The sequence below is a fragment of the Meriones unguiculatus genome, chromosome 2, assembly GCF_030254825.1.
Source record: "Meriones unguiculatus strain TT.TT164.6M chromosome 2, Bangor_MerUng_6.1, whole genome shotgun sequence".
NCBI classification, from domain to species: domain Eukaryota; kingdom Metazoa; phylum Chordata; class Mammalia; order Rodentia; family Muridae; genus Meriones; species Meriones unguiculatus.
Window position 1 is genome coordinate 28678883 of NC_083350.1, and position 23966 is coordinate 28702848.

At 40.9% G+C, this 23966-nt stretch overlaps 2 protein-coding genes and 1 pseudogene across 2 annotated transcripts; all 3 read right to left on the reverse strand.

The window, feature by feature from the left end:
- Positions 1 to 364: 364 nt before the first annotated feature.
- LOC132652299 (interferon-inducible GTPase 1-like) lies at positions 365 to 23709 on the reverse strand. The gene is made up of 2 exons (XM_060377222.1): positions 23658 to 23709; positions 365 to 2356 (listed from the first exon to the last, which is right to left on the reverse strand). The coding sequence occupies exon 2, from the start codon at positions 2334 to 2336 to the stop codon at positions 1092 to 1094; it is 1245 nt and encodes a 414-aa protein (XP_060233205.1). The 5' UTR covers positions 2337 to 2356; positions 23658 to 23709; the 3' UTR covers positions 365 to 1091.
- On the reverse strand, positions 5869 to 9566 carry LOC110543253 (interferon-inducible GTPase 1-like; annotated as a pseudogene).
- On the reverse strand, positions 12621 to 23793 carry LOC110543252 (interferon-inducible GTPase 1-like). Its single transcript, XM_021629631.2, has 2 exons — positions 23658 to 23793; positions 12621 to 16077 (listed from the first exon to the last, which is right to left on the reverse strand). The coding sequence occupies exon 2, from the start codon at positions 16054 to 16056 to the stop codon at positions 13885 to 13887; it is 2172 nt and encodes a 723-aa protein (XP_021485306.1). The 5' UTR covers positions 16057 to 16077; positions 23658 to 23793; the 3' UTR covers positions 12621 to 13884.
- Positions 23794 to 23966: the final 173 nt, after the last annotated feature.

Below are 23966 nucleotides of genomic sequence, written 5' to 3' on the forward strand. Positions count from 1 at the left end.
GAAGTGCCACATGCAGTAAGGAAAGTCATGTGTGCACATGAGGATGATTGATCTCCCCAAGGACCTGACCATGGTGGCACCTGGATTTAAGTGCCCAGTGTACGAGATACAATGAGATACAGTGTATGAGATACAAGTCTACAGGGTATTATCACAGCATTATTATTACTACATAATTTTCTTCTGTTTATCTTTCAGCTCCTTAAACTGAGGTACTCCTTATCATAGTTTGTTTTGAGGAGGACAAAATGATAGCCTTGGGAGCAGGAGGTGAGTGTTTCAATAAAGAAAGAGACACTGCCACCAATCAACAGGAGCATATCAAGGGTGTACTGGGAATGTCAAATACCAGCAGCAGACACTCTTTGTAATCAACAATTTATTAAGTGTTATTATATGGTGTCATATATTGATTAAAGAAATTCTTCATGATCACAGCCCAGATAAGTAATGACAGAGATGGGGAACTCAGGATTTCGCACTGTTCCTGTCAATGAATTATAGGTGTTCTTTATTGTCTCTGGAAGGATGCTGATGATTGTAGGAACTCATTGGTTAATAGCAAACTTATGATCAGTGGTTCTGGTTTCTTTTGACTTTGGTCTTAAAGTCTTCCTGTTGATAGACTCTATAGGCCATGCTAATCACTCTCTAACACAGGCTTATTGAGGATGAGAATGCTCAGGTGTGTGTGTGTGCATGTGTGTGTTTGTGTGTTTCTGTGTGCAGGTGTGTGTGTGTGTATCTTCTGAAACACAATAAACACATAAAGGCAAGATGTACATAAAGGAAGGAATAATTGTATACAATTTCGAGAGGTTGAAGTTGCAAAAGAGAACTCTACTCTAAGGGAGTAGAGAAGTGACACAGAGCTCAGTGTGTGTGTGTGTGTGTGTGAATTCAAGCATATATGTAGACTTGTATTGTCAGGTTCTGACATATTGATAACCCTGACCCTAATCCTCAGGTTTTGCCAGGGTGGCAGTTAATTGGCTCATGTAAAGAAAAGAGGAGGTATTTATCTAATGAGTTCCTAATATTACCTGTTTGGTTTTGTAATTGTCAGTAGCTGTGGGTGAGCCAAGTTTGAGCTAGTTTTTTGAAGATGCCTCTCCAAGGAGAATTTTTGCATCTTCAGTCACTGTGTCAAGGAAATAAAAATGCAAGTAATAGCTTTTCCTAAAGTAAAGCCCTGTTGCCAGGAGCCCACCATTAGCTGAGGCAAATTTCTCCAAATACTTCAAAAGCTTTCCTCCTAATGTTTCCTCTTTGTCAGTTTCCAACAAATAAGGAGATTTAAGTTTTTTCTTCAGTTGTTCAACAGGCACTTGGGCTTCCTTAGCCATGAACTCCAGGGATTGATCATCCACTCCGAAGAGATCTCTATAGTGGTTTAAACTTGCCTTCAGCTTTTCCACATCACTGTCCATGAGGATGCCTACTACAGGAACAGTAGAGCAAACTCCATCCTTCAAGGCTTCCAACCAGACACACTGCTTAGCAGAGTTGTACTTTCTTTCAATGGCTGCCTCAGTAACATTAGGCAGGGAAAGCATAAAATTGTGTCGCTTTTGAGCAGGAAGATCCTTTACCAGGGTGTCCATCAGGATTGGAAATTCATAGTCAGATAAATCATGGTTAGATATCAAGAACACCTGAGGTTCACCAATTTGATTGTCTATAAAGACTTTCAGATAGGATTTTCGAATGTTCTCCATGGTGTTTTCTCTGTTAAAGGTACGTGGTTTTGCCTTCTTTTCATTGTCTAGATCAAAGTCCACCTTGGTTCTCACAAAGTAGTAATTCTTGTTCATAAGTCTGATTGCTTTGGCAAGTTCTACTTCATGTATTGTAAGTCGTTGTGAAGAAGCAACAATGAAAAAGTCATACTTCTTGAACTCTACTTTTTCCAGATAACTTTTGGGTGGAAACTTCAGAGTTCCAATGCCAGGCAGGTCCCATAATGTCAAATTTTTAATTTTGGGGTGTTTGTATGACTTTATGTCCATGGTTGTCTCTGTTACCCCAGTTTCAGCTGCACCTTCCCCATCATCTTTAACTCCTCTTAGGGCATTGATGAGGCTGGACTTCCCTGCTCCAGACTCTCCTGTCACAGCAACATTTATTGGGGCATTATCAATATTCTTTAATGCATCATTGATTACAGAATTTGCTCCCTGAATATTTCCTTTTTTTAGGTGTAACTCAATTAAATGGATTGTTTCCTCAGAAATGATTTTGTTTTTTGGCTTATAATTCTGAAAATATTCAGTGAAGCTGGACTCCAAACTTCCATTGTCGTCATTCTTAGGTGTACGAAAGAGGAGCTGACCCATGACTGTGAGCAAAAAAGTCACTGAAAGAAGTAAAGAGAGTAAGTTTCAAAGATAGAAGATGCCTTTTTGCTTAGCAGTGTGTTCTCTATGTCTCAGACTCAGTCCTGACACTGACTAGTTCTCATGTATGTTGTACATGTAATTTTTTTGACAAGTTACAATCTTGATTTTTCTTGGAAGGGGAATATCAGCTGAGGAATTGTGTCCATCAGATTGGACTTGGGTTGTGCCTATGGGACATTTTCTTGATTAAGGATTGATTCGGGAGATCCCAGCCCAGTGTGGGTGTCACCATCTCTGGGCAGGCAGTCCTGAGTTATAAATTAAACAAATGATTCAATTATGGGGAGCAAGCTAGTAAGCAGCATTCTACCATCATTCCTGCCTCTGCTTCTGCTTGAGTTTCTGCCCTGACTTTTCTCCATGATGAACTGTGATTATAATGTGTAAGCCCCCTAAAATCTTTTTCTCCCCAAATGCTTTTGGTCATAGTGTTAATCTCAGAAATAGAAAACTAGAATAGATATTTACTAGTTCTCAACCCCTTAATTACAGAAAAATTAAAACTTAAGAAAGGGAAATACTATAAAAATCTACAGGTTGTTTTAGGCAGCATCATCATTTGTCAAAACAGTGTGCTATGTCACCTGACTGGAGTATTTTATATGAAATCCAATGTCTTCTCCCTTCGTGAGCACTTCCTTCAGTGTGTACCTTCTGATGATTGGGAGTTTAGTCAACAGACATCTAGTTTTCCAAGCTGAAAACAAGTAATGATGAATGATAGTTGACATGAGTGTTTAATCAATGCTGACTCTAATGGTAACATAAATTTTTGTTTTCAGAAGATATCAGAAGAGCTGATATTACTTCAGCTCTTGTATTTGGTTGAAATAATTTTTAATTGGTCTAGATTTAGTATCCTTTTGTTTTTTTTTTTATGAATGGTACTCATGTTCCCGAGGGATATAAAGCTGCCATCATACAAAATTTCTTTTCCCTTAAAGTCTTTGGTAAAATCCATTTATTCAATACAATGTTTCTTTGTCCTTATGCCATCATTTAGATCCATTGCTATTTTTTAAAGATTTTTTATTTAATGAAAATACTCTAATTGAGCAGTGCAGATACAGGTCAATTGGCAGAATGTTTTCCCAGCATGAGTAAGGCCTAGGGTTTAATTCCCTGCACCTCATCAAGTGCACGTGGTCGTGGATTCCTATGTTTCTGACATTCAGGACAGAGTTAAGAAGGTCTGGACTTCACTGTCTTTCTTGGTACAGAGTGAGTTAGAGGTTAGCCTGGGCTACTTAAGAGCCTGTCACAAAAGATTAAAAATTAAGTCCATCAAGCCTGTCACAAAAGATTAAAAATTAAGTCCATCAAGCCTGTCACAAAAGATTAAAAATTAAGTCCATCAAGCTGTCTCAGCAGGTGAATCCACTTGCTGCCAGACCTTAGAACTGAGTTTGATTGTTGAATATTTGATGAGCTCAGAGCTCATGTTTCTGACATTTATTCTCCATAAACCTGACTACAAGACCTCCCATGGCAGCATAATGGACCTCACTGTCCATTTAAGGAAACAGGAGCCCCCTGCTGTCAACCTGGGGCCTCCTCTTTCTGTTCCACCCCTATCAAGTCAGTGTGCAGATGTAAGTTCTATTTCCAGGTTCGTTCAGAACTGATCATATTTCTACATTATTTTCTTCAAGACCTCCTCAACTCCAGCTTTGATTATGTCATTGACATTACTTTATTTCCTGTGACTGTTCTTGAAACAACATTTATTATCAAATAGCCAGAGGTATCCTGTTGACACTGATGTCATAGCATGTCAAATCAATTCTGAGAGGCACCATAAGGATCGTATTCCACTCAGGATGTATTCATTTGTTATACAGTACCTTTGGATTTTATTATCTCTGGTATCTATATTTCAGATACCGTGTTATCTTGTGTTGTCTTTTTATCTCAGGGCTTTGTACTTAGAGACTGCTCCCTTGTCTTGTTGCTGTTCTCCAGTAGCCACATGTCTACACAGGTTCCATTTTGGGTAGGTAGGATTCAGAGAAGCACACAAGCTCTTCTCATCTATTCAGTTTTTTCCTCTCATTCTTTCAGGTCTAGCTCCTGGTTTTGTGATGCACACTGCAGTGAAATACCTGTCTGCAATGTCTTACCACCTAAGATGAACACAGGAGACAAGAAGCGTGTGACACAGCCAGCATCACACGAGGAGGCCTGCCTAGATGACAGCTGTCACCACCCCCTGACACAGCTCATGTTCCTCACAGATGCAGAGAAGATGGTTAGCACTCATGCTTTGCAATAAAGAAAACCACAGTGAACACAATTCTTGAGGCACAGATTTCCACATCCAGCTCCACCAGAAGGAACATGAAGAGAGATCTCTTCTTCACAGGCCAGCCTACTAGGGAATGTTGGGAATTAAATAGTTGACCCTGAACTAGTTGAGCCTGAGATACAACAAACCTCACACACACTGCAGAAGTATTCCATCACCTGACACATCCATTACAACCATCTCAGGGAGAGAAGTAACAGACAAGCAAATCAACTAGATGTGTCTTACCAAAAACAACATCAGGATCATTTCTTTGAGGTTCTTCAAGTTGAATGGAGAGCAAAGACCATGCACAACTAAATCCTGCCCACCTCCCACCAAAGCCCCCTTGCTTCCAGGCTGAGGATTTCCACTGTCTGGGCATGTTCCTAAATGTCTCATTACCTATCAGCTCCTTAGAGAAAAGAGAGGGCCAAGGTTGGAAGTTAGATCTGAATGCTCCTGACCACTTACCAGAAAACCTGTGTTGACTGGATTCACACTGTAGTTCAGCTGCAGGAACCACTCCACTGTGCTCCAGGCTCTCTACTTGAAACTAATCTCTCTTTACTCTGCGGAAAGCAGCAGGTGCAAGGCAGTTGGGAGGACTTTTATACTCTGATTACCTCCTCCTATGTAGGTATGTGTTGACCAATTAAAGAGGAGCAGTGATATGGTTCTTTTTCAGAAGCACCTGAATTTCCAAGAAGTGGAAAGTGAAAATCAATCTATCTGCAATTTTTAATCCCATTAACCCCTCATCTCTTGGCAGAAAAGGCTAGAAAGTCCTAAAATAATAAAGTATGTTGAACATGGGGCTTGGAAACTGAAGGGAAGATGGAGAAGCAGCTCACTAATTAGGGTACAACACAACCTTGAAGGAGAATTTTCCTGATCCCTGACTCCACAATGCAGCCCGAACTGATGTCACACAACACATTGGGGTCCTGTGCAGATGCCAGTCAATGTTAGTTTCCAAGACACAACCTGTCTCACCCCTCTGACCACAACCTTATTTCCACACAAGATTCATGTTACTTAATTCTTGACATTCCCATCTCCCCTGTCCTTCTGGAATTTGGTCAGGCTTGGGCTTGATAGTCTTCCACATGCTGTCACAACCACTGTGAGCTCATATGTGGAACTGTCCTGCTGTGTCCTGAAGACACTGCTTTCTTGTAGTCATCAACCACTTCTGGCTCTTATAGTCTCTTCACCCCCTTCCACAGCCACTCCTGGGCCTAAAGGTAGAAGTAGTGATGTTACATCTAGGGGTAGACATTCCTCAGCTTTATTCTTTCCATCCTGGCCATTGTGGGTATCTGTTTTGATCATTTTCTACTGAAAATACGAGCATGGGTATAATGATAAGTCATTAGGAGGTGCTTTAATATTATAGCCATTTAATAGTAAAGTAATAGTAATTCTCTCCTAGTGTTTGTGATCTATCCTTAAGTTCTTGCCCAGTTATGGGTTTCATCTTGTGGAGAATCTATTAATCTCTATTAGGAAGCAGTTGGCCACTTAGATGTTGTTCTTGCCACTGTTACACTTGTGGGTATGTCTGCTGGGCCAGTCATTATTGTAGCTCTCATCTGGGTCTGATGAATGGTTCCTTTTCTCCTCTGGTGGTATAAACAGCACCTTCTAGCACTAGGAAGCTAGTCAGTAGGGTCATAGCTTCTGAGTCAGTATCATCTTGATTTCACCGTGTTTTATAATTTATGGATGTGTATGTGGTATCTTTACTAATTGGACCTTTCAAGTTTTGGAAGTTAAGCAAGAGGCTGATCACATGGACAGTGGCACGTCTGTACATCAGCACCGATGTAAGGACAAAATGAGCCGTCCTCTTCAACTTGCTTTTGGTTCTTCTGGATCCTGTACAAGACATCAGTTGTGTTCTTGAGCTTTTCCTGAGGAGACACAAACAAATATCTATTCACCCCATCAAGGCCCCATGACAGACCAATGAAATATCTTTCAAGTCTAGTTTAGTGAATGAATGAGTTATCAGGGTGAGGGTTAGTCACAGGAGCGTTGATCACTCAGAGGCAGCTGCATCACTGAAAAGTGCATCCCAGCATGGCAGTGAGTCACCACAGCTGCAGCCCCGGGGCCCTCTGCATGATTTGCACAACTTCAGCTAGTGTGAAGTCCCCTCCCCAATAATCCTGCCTGCTTATATAACTTTAAGAGAAGGATTATGAATCTTCTAAGTTTCTGCACTTTGTATGGTTTGTGATTTTTATTTAATTTCTGAGTCTTATTTTATATTTAAAATGTGTCTGTTTAAATGTGTGTGTTCACATGTGTGTGGGCAAGTCAGGTTTGTGTTGAACCCTCTTTTACAATTGTTTTCTATCTTTTTCCTCAAGGAAGATGTCTCAGTTGTAGCCAGCTCTTGCAGACTCTGCAGTGTATCTAGCCAGCTTGCTTAATGCTTCCACTGTCTCTGCCTTCTGAGGATGGGAGTACAACGTGGTGCCACGCCCACTCAGCATTGTGTGGGTTTGGGAAACTGAGCTCTGCTCCTCTTGGCTTCACGGCAAGTGCTTTATGCACTGTGTGTGTGTGTGTGTGTGTGTGTGTGTAGTTTGTGAGACACAATGAACACATCAGTGTAGGATACACAAAAAGGAAGAAATAATTGTATACAAGCTCCAGAGAGGTTGAGTTTGCATAGGAAATCCTTTTAAGGAAGTACAGAAGTGACAGAGTTCTCTCTCTGTCTCTCTCTGTCTCTGTCTCTGTCTCTCTCTCTCTGTGTGTGTGTGTGTGTGTGTGTGTGTGTGTGTACTCAAGCATGCATGTGGAGTTGAAAGATGGAGAGGAAGCTCCTCTTGGGGATCGTAGAGAAATGAAGAGGGATTGGGGATTTTCAGGTTCTGACATTAATTCTCATGAAACCTCGTCCTTAGGTTTTCTGAGGTGGCATTTGACTAGCTAATGTAAAGAAAAGATGTCAGAAAGGGAATTTATGTGGTGACTTCCTAATATTCACTATTTGGTTTTGTGACTGTTGGTTGCTGTGGTGAGTTGAGTTTGAGTTAGTTTTTTGAATATGTCTCTCTAAGGAGAAGTTTTGCATATTCAGCCACTGTGTCAAAGAATTAAGATAAGAAATACATTTTATTGAGGAAAAGAACTGCCTCAGGAATCCAGTAATATGTAAGCCAGCTTTCTCGAAATGTTTCCAAAGTTTTTCCCCTAATGTTTCCTTTTCCTTATTTTCCAGTAAATAAGGAGATTTAAGTTTTCTTTTTAATTGTTCAACAGGCACTTGGAAATTCTTAGCCATGAACTCCAGGGATTTGTCATCCACTCGAGAAAGGACTCGATGGTGGTTTAAACTCTTCTTCAGCTTCTCCACAGCACTGTCCCTGAGCATGCCCACTATAGGAACAGTCGCTCAAACTCTATCCTCCTTGGCTTCCAGCAAGATAGACTTGTACTTTCTTTCAATGGCTGCCTCTGTAACATTAGACAGGAAAATTATAAAACTATGTTGCATTTGAATGGGAAGTTCCTCATTAGGGTGTCCATAATTAAAATCATAATTAAATAAACTGTAGTTAGAGATCAAGTAAATCTGAGGTGTGTCCATTGTCAGTAATGGCATCCAGAGAGGACCTTCGGATCAGGTTCAGGGTGTTTTTTTTTTTTTTTTTTTTTTCTGTCAAAGGTGAGTGGTTTGGATTTCTTTTCATTTACTAGATTAAAGTTTACCTTGGTTCACACAGAGCAGTAAATCTTTCCCATAATTCTGATTGCTTTGGCGAGGTCTAATTCATGTTTTGTCAAACGTTTGGCAGAAACAATAACGAAGAAGTCATAGTCTTCAAATTTCACTTCCTTCAAAGAGTCACTTGGTGGAAATTTCAGAGTTCAATATCAGGCAGGGCCCATAAAGTCAAAGTGTTGATTTTGGGGTGTTTGTAAGGAGTTCCCTTCATGGTTGTCTCTACCACCCCAATCTCAGCTGCACCTTCCTCCTCAGGTCCAACTTCTCTCAGGGCATTGATGAGACTGGACTTCTGTGTTCCAGAATCTTCTGTCACAGCAACATTTATTGGGGGATTTTCCAATGCATTACTGATTACTGAGTTTGCCCATGACCGTTTCCTTTTTGCGGGTGAAACTCAATTGATTCGATGGTTTCCTGAGAAATGATTTTGTTTCATGGCTTATACTTCTTAGGATATTCAGTAAAGCTGGACTCCAAGTTTCCATTTTCTTCATCCTTAGGTGCACCAAAGAGGAGCTGACCCATGACTGTGAGCAAAAATGTTACTGAAAGAAGGGAGGGAGAGTAAGTTGCAAGAGATCAAAGATGCCTTTGTGCTTAGAAGGTTGTTTTCTGTCTCAGACTCAGTTATGTTCTGATGTTGACTAGTCCTGGAACACATTGTGCTGGTTACTTTTGCCAACAACATAGAATCTAGATTCCTCTTGGTAGCAGAAACCTCACTGAGGAATTGCCTCTATCAGATTGGACTGGCGGCATACCCATGGACATTTTCTTGATTGAGGATTGATGCGGGAGCTCCCAGCCCGTTGTGGGTGTCACCACCCCCAAGCAGGTGGTCCCGGGTTGTAAACGAAAGCAAATATCCAACTACGGGGAGAAAGCCAGTAAGTAGCATTCTCTTACCATTCCTGCCTAGTTTCTGTCCTGACTTTACTCTGGGATGGACTGTGATCACAAGGTGTAAATGCCCCCAAACCTTTCCCTCCCCAAAATGCTTTTGGTCATGATGTCTATCACAGCAAAAGATAGAAAACTAGAACAGGTATCTAATAGCTCTCCATTAAACCCCCAATTCTGTAAAAATTAAAGCTCAAGCAAAGGAAAATACAACAGTGTAAATATCTGCCCGTGTTATTTATCTAGCATGAACATTACTCAAAACACAAGCAACCGAGCTGCCTCTAGCCGGACTGGAGTGTTCTATATGAAATCCAATGTCTCCTCCATCTGGGCACACTCCCTTCAGTGTGTGTCTTCAGATGACTGGGAGCTTAGTCAACAGACTGCTAGTTTCTCAAACTGAAAAAATAACAGTAAAAATGACTAATAATTGACATTGGTGATCAATCAGTGTCAAATTTCTAATGATCACATAAATCTTTGTTTTGTTTTCTAAAGATTTTAGTAAGTCCAACTATTGTATTTGGTTGAAATAATTTTTAATTTACCTAGATTTACTTTCTGTCTGTCTTTTTATATTCCCTTAAGGGATATAAACTTGCAACATTATAAAATGTCTTTACCCTTAAAGTCCACGTTCAAATTCATTTATTCAATAGGATAGTTCAGTGTCCTCAAGTCGTTATTTAGATCCAGTGTTTTCTTTCAAACTTTTTATCTCATTTAAATAATCTACGAGTGCACTGTAGCTATAGGCCAACTGGTAGAATGTTTTTCCAGCATGAATAGGGCTTTAGTTTCAATCCCCAACACCTCTTCAGGGGCATGTGGTTACAGCTCCCCGTAATTCAGGCACTCAGGACATAGAGCTAAGAGGGTTGGGACTCCAGGGTCTTTCTTGGCACACAGTGTGTTAGAGGCTAGCCTGGGCTCCTTAAGACCATGTCGCAAAAGAGTAAGTATCAAGTTCAGGAAGATGGCTCAACCGGTAAATACACTTGCTGCCAGACCTAAGGACCGGCATTTGGTTGTTGGGTGTTTAGTTAACTCAGATCTCATATTTCTGCCCTTTATTCTTCACAGACCTGCCTACAAGACCCCCCCCCCCCATGGCAGCAAACCCCTGTTGTCACTCTGGAGCCTCCTCTTTCTGTTTTCACCAATGTCAAGTCACTTACAAACTCAAGTTCTATTTCTAATTCCACTTACAACTGATCAATCTTCCTACATTACCTTCTTCAAGACTTCCTCAAATCTAGCTTTGAGTACGTCATTGATATTGCTTTATTACCTGTGTCTGTTCTTGTAACAAGGGAAATCAGCCAGAGTTATCCTATTGACACTGAAGTCATATCATGTCAACTCAATTCTGAGAGGCACCATAAGGATCCTATTCCTCACAGGGAAAATTCACTAGGTAAACATTGCCCACACTACAAATAACATAGCCTTTGTGTTTTATGATTGCACCTCTTGGAACATTGGTGTCTAAATTCCAGATACCTTGCTATCTTGGGTTGTTTTTCATCTCAGGACTTTGTACTTAGAGACTGCTCCCTTGCTTTATTGCTGTTCCTCAGTGGCCACATGACTTAACTTTATTATCTTTCTCTAGGTTCCATTTTAGGTAGGCAGGATTCAGGAAAGCACACAACTGTTCTTACTGCTTCAAATAACCCTTTTGTTATTTCAGTTCTAGCTCTTGGTTTTGTGGTGCAGACTCCAGTGCAATAGGTGTCTGCAAGATCTTCCCACTGGAGATGAACATAGGAGACAAGAAGGCTGTGACACAGCCAGCATCATACAAGGAAGCCTGTCCAGGTGTCAGCTGTCACCACCCGCTGACACAGCTCATGTTCCTCACAGATGCAGAGAAGATGGTTAGCACTCATGTTTTGCGATAAAGAAAACCACAGTGAACATGATTCTTGAGACAGATTTCCATAGCCAGCTCCAGCAGAAGCAGCCTACAGAGAGATCTCTTCTCCACAGGCCAGCATCCTCACATCTAAAAGTTGTTGCCATGTGTATTTTTGTTTCTAGCCACTCTGACTGTGGTTAGATAAAGTCTCAAAGTAACTTTGATTTCAGTATCCCTGGTGGAGAAGGATGACAAACATTAAAAAAACATTTCTCATGCATGGAGATAACCTAGAACCCCTGCACAGATGTAGCTCATGGCAGTTCAGTGTCCAAGGGGGTTCCATAGTAATGGGAACAGGGACTGCTTCTGACATGAACTGATTGGCCTGCTCATCACCTCCCCCTCAGGGGGGAGCAGCCTTACCAGGCCACAGAGGAAGACAATGCAGCCACTCCTGATGAGACCTAACAGACTAGAATCAGAAGGAAGAAAAAGAAACCCTCCCCTACCAGTGGACGTGGGGAGGGGCATGCGTGGAGAATTGGGAGAAAGGGAAGGATTGGGAGGGGAGGTGGGAGGGAACTAGAGGGGGGGATACAAAGTAAATAAAGTGTAATTAAAAATAAAAATAAAATAAAAATTAAAAAAAATATTTCTCAGCCATTTGTATTTCATAAAGATGAGAACCCTGTGTTTAGGTCCATAATACAATTTAATACTGGGTTGCTTGTTTTCTTGATGTGTAATTGTTCTTCTAGATTTTAGATACTAACCCTCTGTCTGGTACATCCCTGGCAAATATTTTTCCCATTCTGTAGGCTGCCTCTTCACTTGAGTGATGGTGTCAGCTAAACTTAAAAAAAAAAAAAAACACTTTCAGGTGTTTTTCTTTTAAAGAATGCCTTAGGTTCATTAACTTACATTATACTCCTATTACATGAAGTTAATTTATTGATAACTATCTACATAGGACAATATTGGGGGAAGAAGTTTTAGAAGATTGTGATTGCTAGCAGATGTCATAGGATGGCATAATGGCAGGAGCAGTGCTTTCATAGAAAGATCAAGAACAAGTGACACATGCAGTAAGGAAAGCCATGTGTGGACATGAGGATGATTGATCTCCCCAGGGATCCATGCTGGTACATGGATCTTAGATGGCCAGTGTGTGGAAGTATGAGAAATAAGTGTACTGGATATTATTGCATTATTATTAATATTACATTATTTTCTTCTTCTATTTCTCTTTCAGCCCTTCCAATTAAGGTACTGAGTATCTTATTTCATTTTAAAGAATACAACATGTTAGACCTGGGAACAGGAATTGAGATCATCAGCAAATAAAAGCAAGACTGGCAGTAATCAAATATGAGCATGTCATTGGGTGTACTGGAAATGTCAAACACCAACATCTGACACTGTTTTTAATCAACAATTTATCAAATATTTTATGGTGCCATGTATGGATGAAAGCAGTTCTTCGTGATCACAACGAAAGTAGGCAATGGCAGTAAGCCAGAGGGATCTCAGGGCCATTCACTGGTCCTGGTGCAGAATTATAAACAGTCTTTAGTTATTATCCCTGGACAGATTGTGACAGGAGTTTCAAGAGTTGGTTGTTCACTAACAAACTCATGATCTGTAGTTATGGCTTCTTTCTACTTTGCTCTTGAAGTCTTCCTGTTGAGAGGATCTATAAGCCTTGCTAGTCGCTCTCTAAGACATGCTTGGTAAGAACAGGAGCAGGTAAGGTTCAGGTGAATGTGTGTGTATGCATGTATGTGCATGTGTGAATGTATGCATGTGTGCCTTCATGTGTCTATTTGAGAGTCAGAAAGGAGTGAGTGAGAGAACATAGCGGGAGGATTTCGTTATATTTCAGGTTCATGGGCTTTATCATTAGGTTCTCATGGTGTTAGCAGATCGGATAATGACTCTCTGGTTTTAACCACCAGGTGTGGTTTTGGTCAGTGGCTGTGGGTGAATTGAGATTGAACCAGTTTCTTGTTAGTTTTTATTGTCTTTCTTATTTGAGGCAGGGTCTCACTATGCAGGTCTAGGTAGAATTTTCTATGTAGACCAGGCTGACTTAAAACTCACAGGCATGTGCCTGCCTCTGCCTCCTGAGTGGAATCCTAGGGTTAAAAGAAAAGATGTGCAGCTCCATGCCTAGTGTGAACTGGTCTGAACTAGTTTCTTGAATGTGTCTCTCTAAAGAGAATGTTGGTATCTTCAGTCCCTGTGTCAAGAAAGTGAAGTTGCAAGTAAAAGATTTTCCTAAAGTGAAGACCTGTCTTTACTTTCAGCTGAGGCAAATTTCTACACACACACACATATATTTTTTTACAGTTATATTTGAGACCTTTATTTACAGGTGCTTGCAGTTTGTTGACTTTTAAAAATCAAGTTGTAAACTTTTATTACAAATTAAAAATGAAGTTCCTAAAAATCTCACACTGACCAGTTATGAAACAATTTAAAAACGGTGTATTCAGAAAAACCCGGCCCCCTCCTTTTTTTTTTTCTCCTTAAAAACACGTTTGTCATTACCAAAAATAGACATCTTTAGGTAGAAAGAACAAAAGCCCATGCTGCATAGATTATGCAGATGGTTCTACTTTATCTGGTCAACTGACAAAAAGCAAGCACTTAAGGTCTTTTAGCTCCAATCCTTGTTCATTTCTTATTACTGGGATTTCATATTCATTTTTTTCTTGTTGGATGACCAAACCCGATGATGGTTGAGACGGTAAGCCGCCATTTTTTCTGGCCCTCCCTGCTCAGCCTTGGGAGTGAACACAATTTTAGCTGGTGGGTTGGTTGCTTTTGTCTCTTTGCCATTTTGTGGTTTAGGGTTCTCTGGGCGTCTGCGTCGGTAATTGAAGTTGCAGCGATACTGACGTTGGGGTGGCTGCTGACCTTGGGTCTCATCTCCTTGCTTTTCTTCGACCTGTTCATGGCTGTCCTCTCTAGGCTGTCTTTGGGGAGGAGGGCCCCTGTGGGATCGTTGTCTGTAACCCCGATACATATTCTGTCTCACTGGTCGTCCTTGCTTTCCTGCACTCTGGTGGTCAGCACCCTCTCTCACTTCTCCTTGCACAGGAGGGTTGGAACGCTGTGGTCGAAACCCACAGGGCCTCTGCCTGAGATAGGGCTGGCATTGTTGGGCCTGGTCTTCAGCACCGCTTTCTGATCCCGCATTCTTTTCCTCACCCTCATTATTCTGGTAGTTTTGCCGGCAATTGCGCAGAGGACCCTTACGACGTGGGTGTCGTCTATTACGTTCTGCTGCATATATACTGCCTTGAACTGGAGCTCCGCCAGGGCCTGTAACATTTGCTGCCTCCACACCGTTTTCTCCTTCAACAACATCAAACTCCACAGTCTCTCCATCTCCAACACTGCGAAGGTACTTCCTGGGATTATTCTTCTTTATGGCAGTCTGGTGTACAAATACATCTACCTTGGTGTCATTCCTGTTGATGAAGCCATATCCGTCCCTCACATTGAACCATTTTACTGTTCCCAAAACCTTCCTTTCAGTGACCTTCTTGTCCCCGCTGGAGGTTGCTGCTGACGTGAGGCCTCCAGGGCCACCAGTGCCCGCACCACTGCCCAGGGCCTTGCTGCTCATGGTTGCCATGGTGGTGTCTGGGGCCAGAGGCAAAGGCTCCTCCCAGGGTGTGATGGTGACTAGGTCGGCAGTGGCAGCGGTGTTCTCAGGGCTCCCTGGGGTCAACTCTCTGCTCCCTCTACCTAGGAAACTCTTCTCCACATTTTCTAAGTGCATTCCTTTTAATGTTTTCCTTTTCTTAGTTTCCAACCAAGAAGGACCTTCTACAATTTTCTTCGGTCCTTCAATAGGCACCTGGGCATCCTTTGCCATGAATTCCGAGGATTCATCATCCACCCCAGAGAGAATTCCATAGTGGTTTAAACTTGCCTTCAACTTCTCCATGTCACTGTCCTTGAGGATGCCCACTATAGGAACAGCCCCCCAAATTTCATCCTTTATGGCTTCCAACCAGACAGACAGTTGCCTAGACTTGGGCTTTCTTTCAATGGCTGCCTCCGTAATATTAAGCAAGGAAAGCATGAAGTTTTGATGTGCGTGAGTAGAAAGTTTGTGTTTCAGCGTTTCCTTCAGGATCGGGAAATCATAGTCAGATAAATTCCTGTTTGAGATCAAGAAAATCGGTGGCACCTCAAGGTCATGCTTTTTAAACATATTCACACAATGGTTTTGGATCTGCTGCAGGAAGTTTTCTCTGTCAAAGGTACGTTTGTACCTCTTTTCATTTTCTAAATCTGTGTCCACCTTGGTCCTCACGAAGTAATAATCCTTCTGTAACATGCTGACTGCTTTGGCGAGGTCTATATCATTTTTCCTAAAGCGTGTGGCAGAAACAATAATGAAGAAGTCATACTCATTGAATTTCACTTTCTCCAGATAAGTTTTTGGTGGGAAATTTGTGGTTCCAATCCCAGGAAGGTCCCAAATAACTAGATTCGGGATGGTGGGGTATTTGTATGGAGTTCTCTTCATAGTTGTCTCCACCACCCCAATTGGAGCTGCATTTTCCTCTTCATGCCCAACCCCTCGGAAGGCGTTGATGAAACTGGACTTCCCTGTTCCAGACTCTCCTATCACAGCAACATTCAGTGGGGTTCTAGAAATTTCTTTTAATGCATCAGTAATTGCCGCATTTGCCTTCCAAATATTTCCTTGTGCCAGGTGTAACTCAATTGAAGTGATGGCTCCCTGGAGTTTGTTTTCTGCCTTAAACTTCTTAAAATATTCAGTGAAGCTGGAGGACAAGTCTTCATCTTTGGGTGTATCAGAGGACATCTGACTCATGACAGTGAGCAAATGAAGGCACTGAAAGGAAGAAGGGAGAGTAAGCTGTAAGAGACAGATGCTAGAGTTCTCAGGATTGATGCCTGGTACATTCTATTGACTAATTCTTATGGATTTCTACTTGCTTTCAGTTAAGTCCTTTATGAGGGAAAATTTAAAACTCAACCAAAGTGAGAGTATTCAGGTGACCATCTGCATGTGCCCCTTAGCTAGCTTCAACCAGTTCTGAAGTTAGGGAAACCCTGTTGCCTCTAATTTGCCTGGAGTCTTGATGCAAATCCAAGATGTTCTTTCCATCCATGCCTTATACTTCCTTCAGTATGTGCCTTCAAGTTGTGGTGAATTTTAACTAACATTAAGCGTAATTTCTCAGACTGAGAAGCAAATTATAATTGTTGTCAATGTTTAATCAACATCAAGTCTTCCCAACAGTCACGTAAAGTCACACTTTCATTTTACACTTTTACTTTCAGCCATCTTTAGCTGACATATTATTAATGTTAATTGATTTACTTTCCTTGTGTCTTTTTCCAAAACTTGGAACTATCTCCATGAGGAATGAAAAATGCAAATAATAACAACACAAAGCTTCTTCATCCTTACAGTCCGTGTTAGAATCCATGAAACATTCAATGTAGTATTTCAGTGTTCTTGAGCTATTATTAAGCTGTTTTTATTTTAATATTTTACTTTATACCAATCATCTACCTGTGCACTGGAGAGTACTTCAGTTGATAGATGCTTCTTGCATGAAGCAGGCTCTGGATTCAATCCCTGATACTGTATAAACTGTCTGGATGCAGATACATACACATAGCTATAAACTTATTTATGTGTTTGTCCATATCCAGCTAAGGCTACGAACTAGCCTTTTTTAATAGTGATCCTTTTTTAATAGTTTTATTTTATGGAGAATAAGAGAAAGGCAGTTGATGCTGGTGAAAGCCAGGTAGCAGCTCACCTGCCTAGATTCTGCTTCAGTTCCTGCCTCCAGGTTTCTGCCTCAGGTTCCCACCTTGGCTCCCCTAGAAGGACTGTGACCCAGTCCTTTCCTCCCCAACTTGCTTTTGGTCAGTGTTTTATTACATCAGTAAAAAGCAGGCTAACACAGACTATAGCTATGAGCACTTTCAGCAAAGTAGCAGGATACAAAATCAATACAAATTAAGCAGCTATTTTGTATGCCGGTAATAAACTTCCTAAGAAATAAATTAGGGGGAATCTCATAAAACAACTAAAATACAAGCACCTGGGCATAAGCATAATAAAGGAGGTCAAAGACCTTTACAATAAAAACCTGAAACACTGAAGAAATGAATTCAAGACATTAGAAGATGGAAAGACCATGCTCACAAAGTGGGAGAATTAGTACTGTGAAAATAAAATAAAATAAAATAAAACTGATCTTGGGGTATGAGGTAATCACATAAAAATTCCAGTTACATTCTTCACAAGATAGAAAAACCACTCCTAAAATCCACACAGATTGACAGAAGACCCATAAAAAAACCACAGCAACCCTGAATAAAGAAGAGGCTGTATCATAATGCCTTTGGATAACCTAGGCTGCAACCACAGTGACAAAAGCAACTTGGTTCTGGCAAAGCTATTGAGCAAGCAACCAACTCACGTACAGAAATTCAGGCCAAGGAACTGGACAGAAGGCCCAGGAATAAGCCCAACCATGGGCTACCTGACAGAGGCATCCAGAATATACACAGGAAAAAGACAGTACCTTCAACAAATGATGCTGGGAAAGCCAGATATTCTCTTATAAAAGTGTGCAAACACCCCCCGCCCTCTTTTTTGGTTGGAAAACTGCCATGACAATTGTTCATGGTAGTAGAACTAATTTACGTTCCTGTATTTCCACTTATCAGTCATATTTAGGTGTGCCTTCCCTTTCATCTCGTCCTCTCCAACATTTGGGAGATTTTACCCCTGATGACCGATAGCTACCTGCATTGTGTTTTAAGAGTTATCTGTTTGTTTATTTATTTGAAGGGAGTAGCACGTGGGTGCTGTTGGGTGCCTGTTTGTGCAGAGGCCAGAAGTTGTTGGTTCTCCTTCACCACTGCTCTATGTCTATTCCTCTGAAACAGGGTTTCCCTGAATCTGGGTCACACTTTCCTCTTAGGCTGGAAGCAAACAAGCATGAGAAACCCTCTTGTCTTTGGATCCACTAAGTGCTAGTGTTACAGGCATTTGTTGGTCTGCCCAGCTTGCTACATGCTTGCTGGGATGTGAACTCAGGTCATCATAATTATGGAGCAAGCTCTCTCAACCCCTGAGCCATCTCTCCAGCTCCTCAGTGTAGTTTTTGATTTGCCTTTCCCTGAGCTAAAGATTTTGAACACTATTGTCATGTATTCATTGGACATCTTTCCTTCTTTTGAAGACTGTTTTGTTCATTTACTTATTATGGATGGCAATTGATGTATTTGTGTTTAAAATAAGATGTCCTGTATACATTCTGGATACTTGTCCCTGACTGGATAAATCCAATCCCACATGATCACCCCTAAAGACATCTATATATAAGCAACATTAAATGGGATCAGTAGGTTGTAAATGTAGATAGACTTATGCGTATATATGTGACAGTAATTAAAGAAGTAATGAATTGTGGAGGACACAGGATGAGTTTGAAAGGGGAAAGGAAGAGGTAGAAATGATATAAATCCATTACTCCTGTATGAAATTCTAAATGAACTGAAATGTAAAAAGAAGCTTTTTTGATGAGGAGTGAGAGCTACATTAATCTGTGGTTATAGAGGTAGAAGCTATAGTGATATAGGAAAATGAAGCAATAGATTCTCCTGTAGTGCCTATGACCTCTTCAATTATGAATAGTTGACTAGGTTTATAGTACCAGGCATGGATTCCTTTCTATGCAATAAGCCTTAAATTTAAATAGATGTCTCTGATAAACCCCCAATATAAAGTGCCACCACTGCATCACTGGAGACATCTTGCTGGGCTAGTCATTGTTGTGGTTCATAGGCTCTCCAGCTGTGTAGGGACAGTTTTTCTGGGAAATGCTGTTTAGAGCTTGTCTTTACAAACTGAACTTTCACCCAACCTGTAACTAAGTAAATACTATGTGTTGGTGTTTATTAACGTTTAATATTGATTTATCTTTTAGTTAATCAGTGGTTATTCCTAAACCAGCTGTATACCCAAATCATCTCACAGAGACTAAGATTTATTTAATTAACCTAGAGCACAATGCTGGGCAATAGTTACTCCATCATAAACCCCCAAGCCTGCACAGCTTCCAATCCTATTCAGATTTCTCACATTATATCTGCTTTTTAGTCATATCTTAGGTCCGGTTCATTTCTCCTGATATTTTCAGGTCCTTTCCTCTTGGATCTCTCCTCCCACTCGCTTCCTTTTCCTCCCCTCCAGACCAGGATGTCCCACTTTATTCTCTCCATTGCTCATTATTTGCTGGTTGTTTTTTATTGGCAATACAGAAAACAAATGGTAGCATGTTTACACAAACTTGAGACAGGTGATGCTTAGAATAAGCATCATAATGCAACGTCTGTATTGAAACCAGATAATGGGGTAGAGAAATCAGCCTTTGAATGAACAAGGCTAAAATGTATACATTTCACAAGAACATTCTACCAATAAATGTGCTTTGGGACCTTTTAGAATTATGTACTCATTCTTCTTACATACTGAGTATTCAGCCTGTACAGAATCAGCTGATCTTTAAGAAAAGCAATGTAGTCAATCTTACTATGTTGTAAACACCTTGATGGACTATGCTTCCTGATTTTCGTTTGTGACCTATTTATACCACTGACTCAGGACATATGTATGCATAAGGTAAGGTAGCTAGACCTAAGCTCATTTGCTGAAAGCAGTGAGGCATTGAAAAGTAAACTATTAAAAGGCACAGGTGGGTTTAGATGGATAACACGTGGCTGTGAAATTGTGAGATATTCTGAGTTAATAGGCCCAAAGAACAATTTCTTCCCTTGCGAGGTTGCTGTAAAAGATTGATTATCCCTCATCCTTCTTTGAGGCCAGACTTTCTGTGCTGATGAACAAAGATGACAGCCTATGTTCACGGGGCCAGGTCAGAGGAGGGAGCAGAGCTCTTCTGACATATCAGGCTCACGGTTGGGCAGATGACGGCAACGGCTGGTTTCTTTTCTTTTTCCTCACACTGCTGCAGGGTTAGGCCTATTACTTGCTTTTCTCCCTTGGCAGTTTTAATATCATCCTCTGATATTCTGAGAGCTAGTCTCAGTGAGGAGGCTACCGGATCAACTCTGGATGGGTTTCTCCAAGGTGTGTGGTGTCCAAGGTGTGTGGTATCTTCAGCAATAGGGTCTTATCTTCAAGTTCTGGAAGGCAGCCAAGGGCAGTGGCAATGGCCTATGTTGTTTTGATATTTTTCTGGATGCTCTGATTAGCAAGTCAAAGAAAGGTTTCCTGTATCTAACAGTGTGATTTTCATTAGATGGCCTTTGACTTTGTGGGAGAGCATTATCACTCCTTATTGCATGATTCCATTAAAATATTTCTACATACTCATATAGATACATATTTTAGATGTGTTTTAAAGTAAGCTTATAAACATTATATTTCCCCATGGATTTTCAAACAACCTTAGTACTATTTCTCTTTCCATCTTCCTTCTTCCTTTTTTTTTTTTGCCCCGCCCTCAGTTATCCTCTTCCTGTTTTTTCCCTTTTTTTTCCTTCATGTTTCACATGTATATTTCCTGCTAAAGATTCCTTTCTCCAGAAGGGATACACTTTCTACAAAGTGTCTTCTCCCTCTTTTCCTCTGATCCCTGTCTACTTTCATTGCTTCTGTAATTACCTCACGTTATATACTCAAATCTAAAGATTCTCAGCTAGAATCCACAACTAAGAAAGAATGTATGGTGTATGTCTTTCTAGGTCTTATTACCTCACTCAATATAGAATTTTTCCATTCTATCCATATACTTACTGCAAATTTCATTGTTTCATTTTTCTTTACAGCTGAGTAGATTTCATTTGTATATATACATACATATATATGTTATGCACATATATGTATATATATTCATATTCATATATATGAATTAATATATATGAATGAGATTTCATGGGATGCTGTACCCATGAAATCTCAGGAACATGGCCGCCTAAGCAAGACCTACATAATGATACCATCAGTTGACACATCAATGTGGATGTGGGGGAATTCATATATATAGATGAATTGGTAATCATTTGAGTAAACATAAAGGAGTGGTACAAAGGTCTACAACTGGCCGTCATGCAGAGAGTAAGTGCTGTGGGATGTCCAATCTCCACTGATACATCTACAATTTCACCATTATACATAGGGCTCAGGGAAAATAACAGAAGAGGAAGTGGAAAGATTCTAAGAGTCAGAAAACCAGGATGCCAGCAATGATAAAGACTATCTTTTCAACATGATAAGGATGCTGTACCCATGAAATCTCAAGAACATGGCTGCCTTAGCAAGACCTACATAATGAAAACATTATTTGATACATCAGTGTGGATGGGGGAAGTCTCACAAAACCTCGTTTCTAGATGAATAGCTACAGGCAAAATCAATGGCTGTGGAGAAAGGGAGAAACAGTTTTCTTCAGCAACAAGCTCACTGATAGGTTATCAAATGCCAAGTGGTCTGTCCTAAACTCATGTACATATGAACAGCACTAAATGGACTCAGTAGGATATGTGTGTGTGTGTATGTTTGTATGTGTGTGTAATAATAGAAGAAGAGATCATAAATTTGAGAGGAAGTAGTGGAGGATATGGGGTGATTTGGAAGTGTGAGAATGAGTGGTGGAAATCACATGGAGTAGTCATGTATAAAATTCTGAAAAATGAAATAACCCCCCACCAACTTAGAGTTCCATTCAACATCTGTTGAAAGCATGCATGTTAACAGGAAAATACAGAACACTGGAATAGTTGACTGTGTGTACTGACTGGAAGGCAATGAGGTTAGGGCACGAGTATAAATGGAACAACAGGATGCAGAAGGAATGGATAGCCTGTTGTAAGCGACTATTAATATTTACTATTAGTTTATCTTCTGGTAAAGCTTGCTGTTAAACAGCTGTAAAACCAAATCAGCACACAGAGACTGGGTTTTTAGTTAACCTAGAACACAATGCTGGGCAATATTTACTCCTTCCTATACCTCCAAGCCCTCAGTTTCCTAACATTTAGATTTCCACATTATATTTGCTTTTTGTGAAATCTTAGGTCTGGTTCATGCTCCACGTCCTCCATGCTCTCTCTTCCAGCTCTGCTGTCCTTGCTCTCTCTCCTCCTTCTCCTCCCACCCTTTCCTGCTCTCCAGCTCCTCCCCTCTTTCCTGTCCTCTGGCTCCTCTCATTGCACAACATTGTATCTAGTTGCTTTATTTTGTCCTGTTTACACAAGAGTTGAGACAGGATGCTTATAATGAGTATCACAATGCAATATCCGGATTGAAACCAGAGTTGGGGGTGGGGAAATCAGCATTTGAATTAACAAGGGTAAAGCCTATACATTTAAAAAGAACATTATACCAACAATAGCCTTTGACAGAAATACAGATTCAGGCAATCAGCAATGTGATGGAGGGCTTTCTTTTCTATGAGTATAACTGAAGACTCAAAGAGGAAAAGAATTAGAAAAGAAATACAGTAAGAAATTTGACTTGGATTTATCAAAAAAGGAACAGGAATTCTTGCCCAGAGTGGCAAGAATAAATAGTGCAGCAAGCAAACAAAAACACAACTGAAATCCCTTTAAAACACTCATGCTTTGCAATAAAGAAAACCACTGTGAACATGATTCTTCTTGTTTTGTTTTTAATTTATTTATTGTTTTATTAATTACAATTTATTTACTTTGTATAAATTGTAACAGCTGTAGCCTCCTCCCTCGTCCCCTCTCAATTCCTCCCTCCCTTCCTCTTTTCCTCCCATGCCCCTCCCCCAGTCCACTGATAGGGGAGGTCCTCCTTCCCTTCCATCTGATCCTAGTCAATCAGTTCTCATCAGGACTGGCTACATTGTCTTTCTCTGTGGCCTGGTGAGGCTGTACCTCCTTCAGGGGGAGGTGATTAAAGAGCAGGCCACTGAGTTCTGAACAGAATTCTGGAGAAACAGATTTCTACAGCAAGCTCCCGCAGAGGCAGTATGTAGAAAGACCTCTTTTCCACATGTCAGCCTTTTCAGGAATGTTAGGAATTACATAGCTGACCCTGACCTAGGAAACAAGGTGAGCCGGAGATACAGCAAACCTCACCCACACTGCGGAGATATTCCATTACCTGACACATCCATTACAACCATCTTAAGGGAGAGGAATAAGAGACAAATCAGTTGGATGTGTTTTACCGAAAACAACACCCAGATCATTTCCCTTAGGTCTGCCTCAAATTGAATGATTGGCTACAACCACCCACAAACCAGTCCTGCCCACCTCCCAGCAAAGCCCATAGCTTCCAAGCTGAGGATTCTCACTGTCTGGGCATGTCCCTAAATATCTTGTTACCTATCTGCTCTTTAGAGAAAAGAGAAAGTTGGAAGTGAGATCTCAAGTCTCCTGCCGACTTACCAGGAAATCCGGTGTCCACTGGATTCACACACTGTAGTTCAGCGGCAGGCAGCACTCCACTCTGCTCCAGGCTCACTTGAAACCCATCCCTGCTTCCACTATGGCAAGCAGCAGGTTCAGGTTAATTCATTAGAACTTACACACCCTTTTGGCTTCTGCCCCGCCCCTCTCAGTGTGTGTTGGCCAATCACTGAGGAGCACAGGTCTAGCTGCTTTCACAATCTGCATTTCCAAGAACAGGAAACTGAAACTAAATCTCATAGCTGTATTTCATTCTATTAACATTTTATTTCTTGGCCGAAAAAGCTA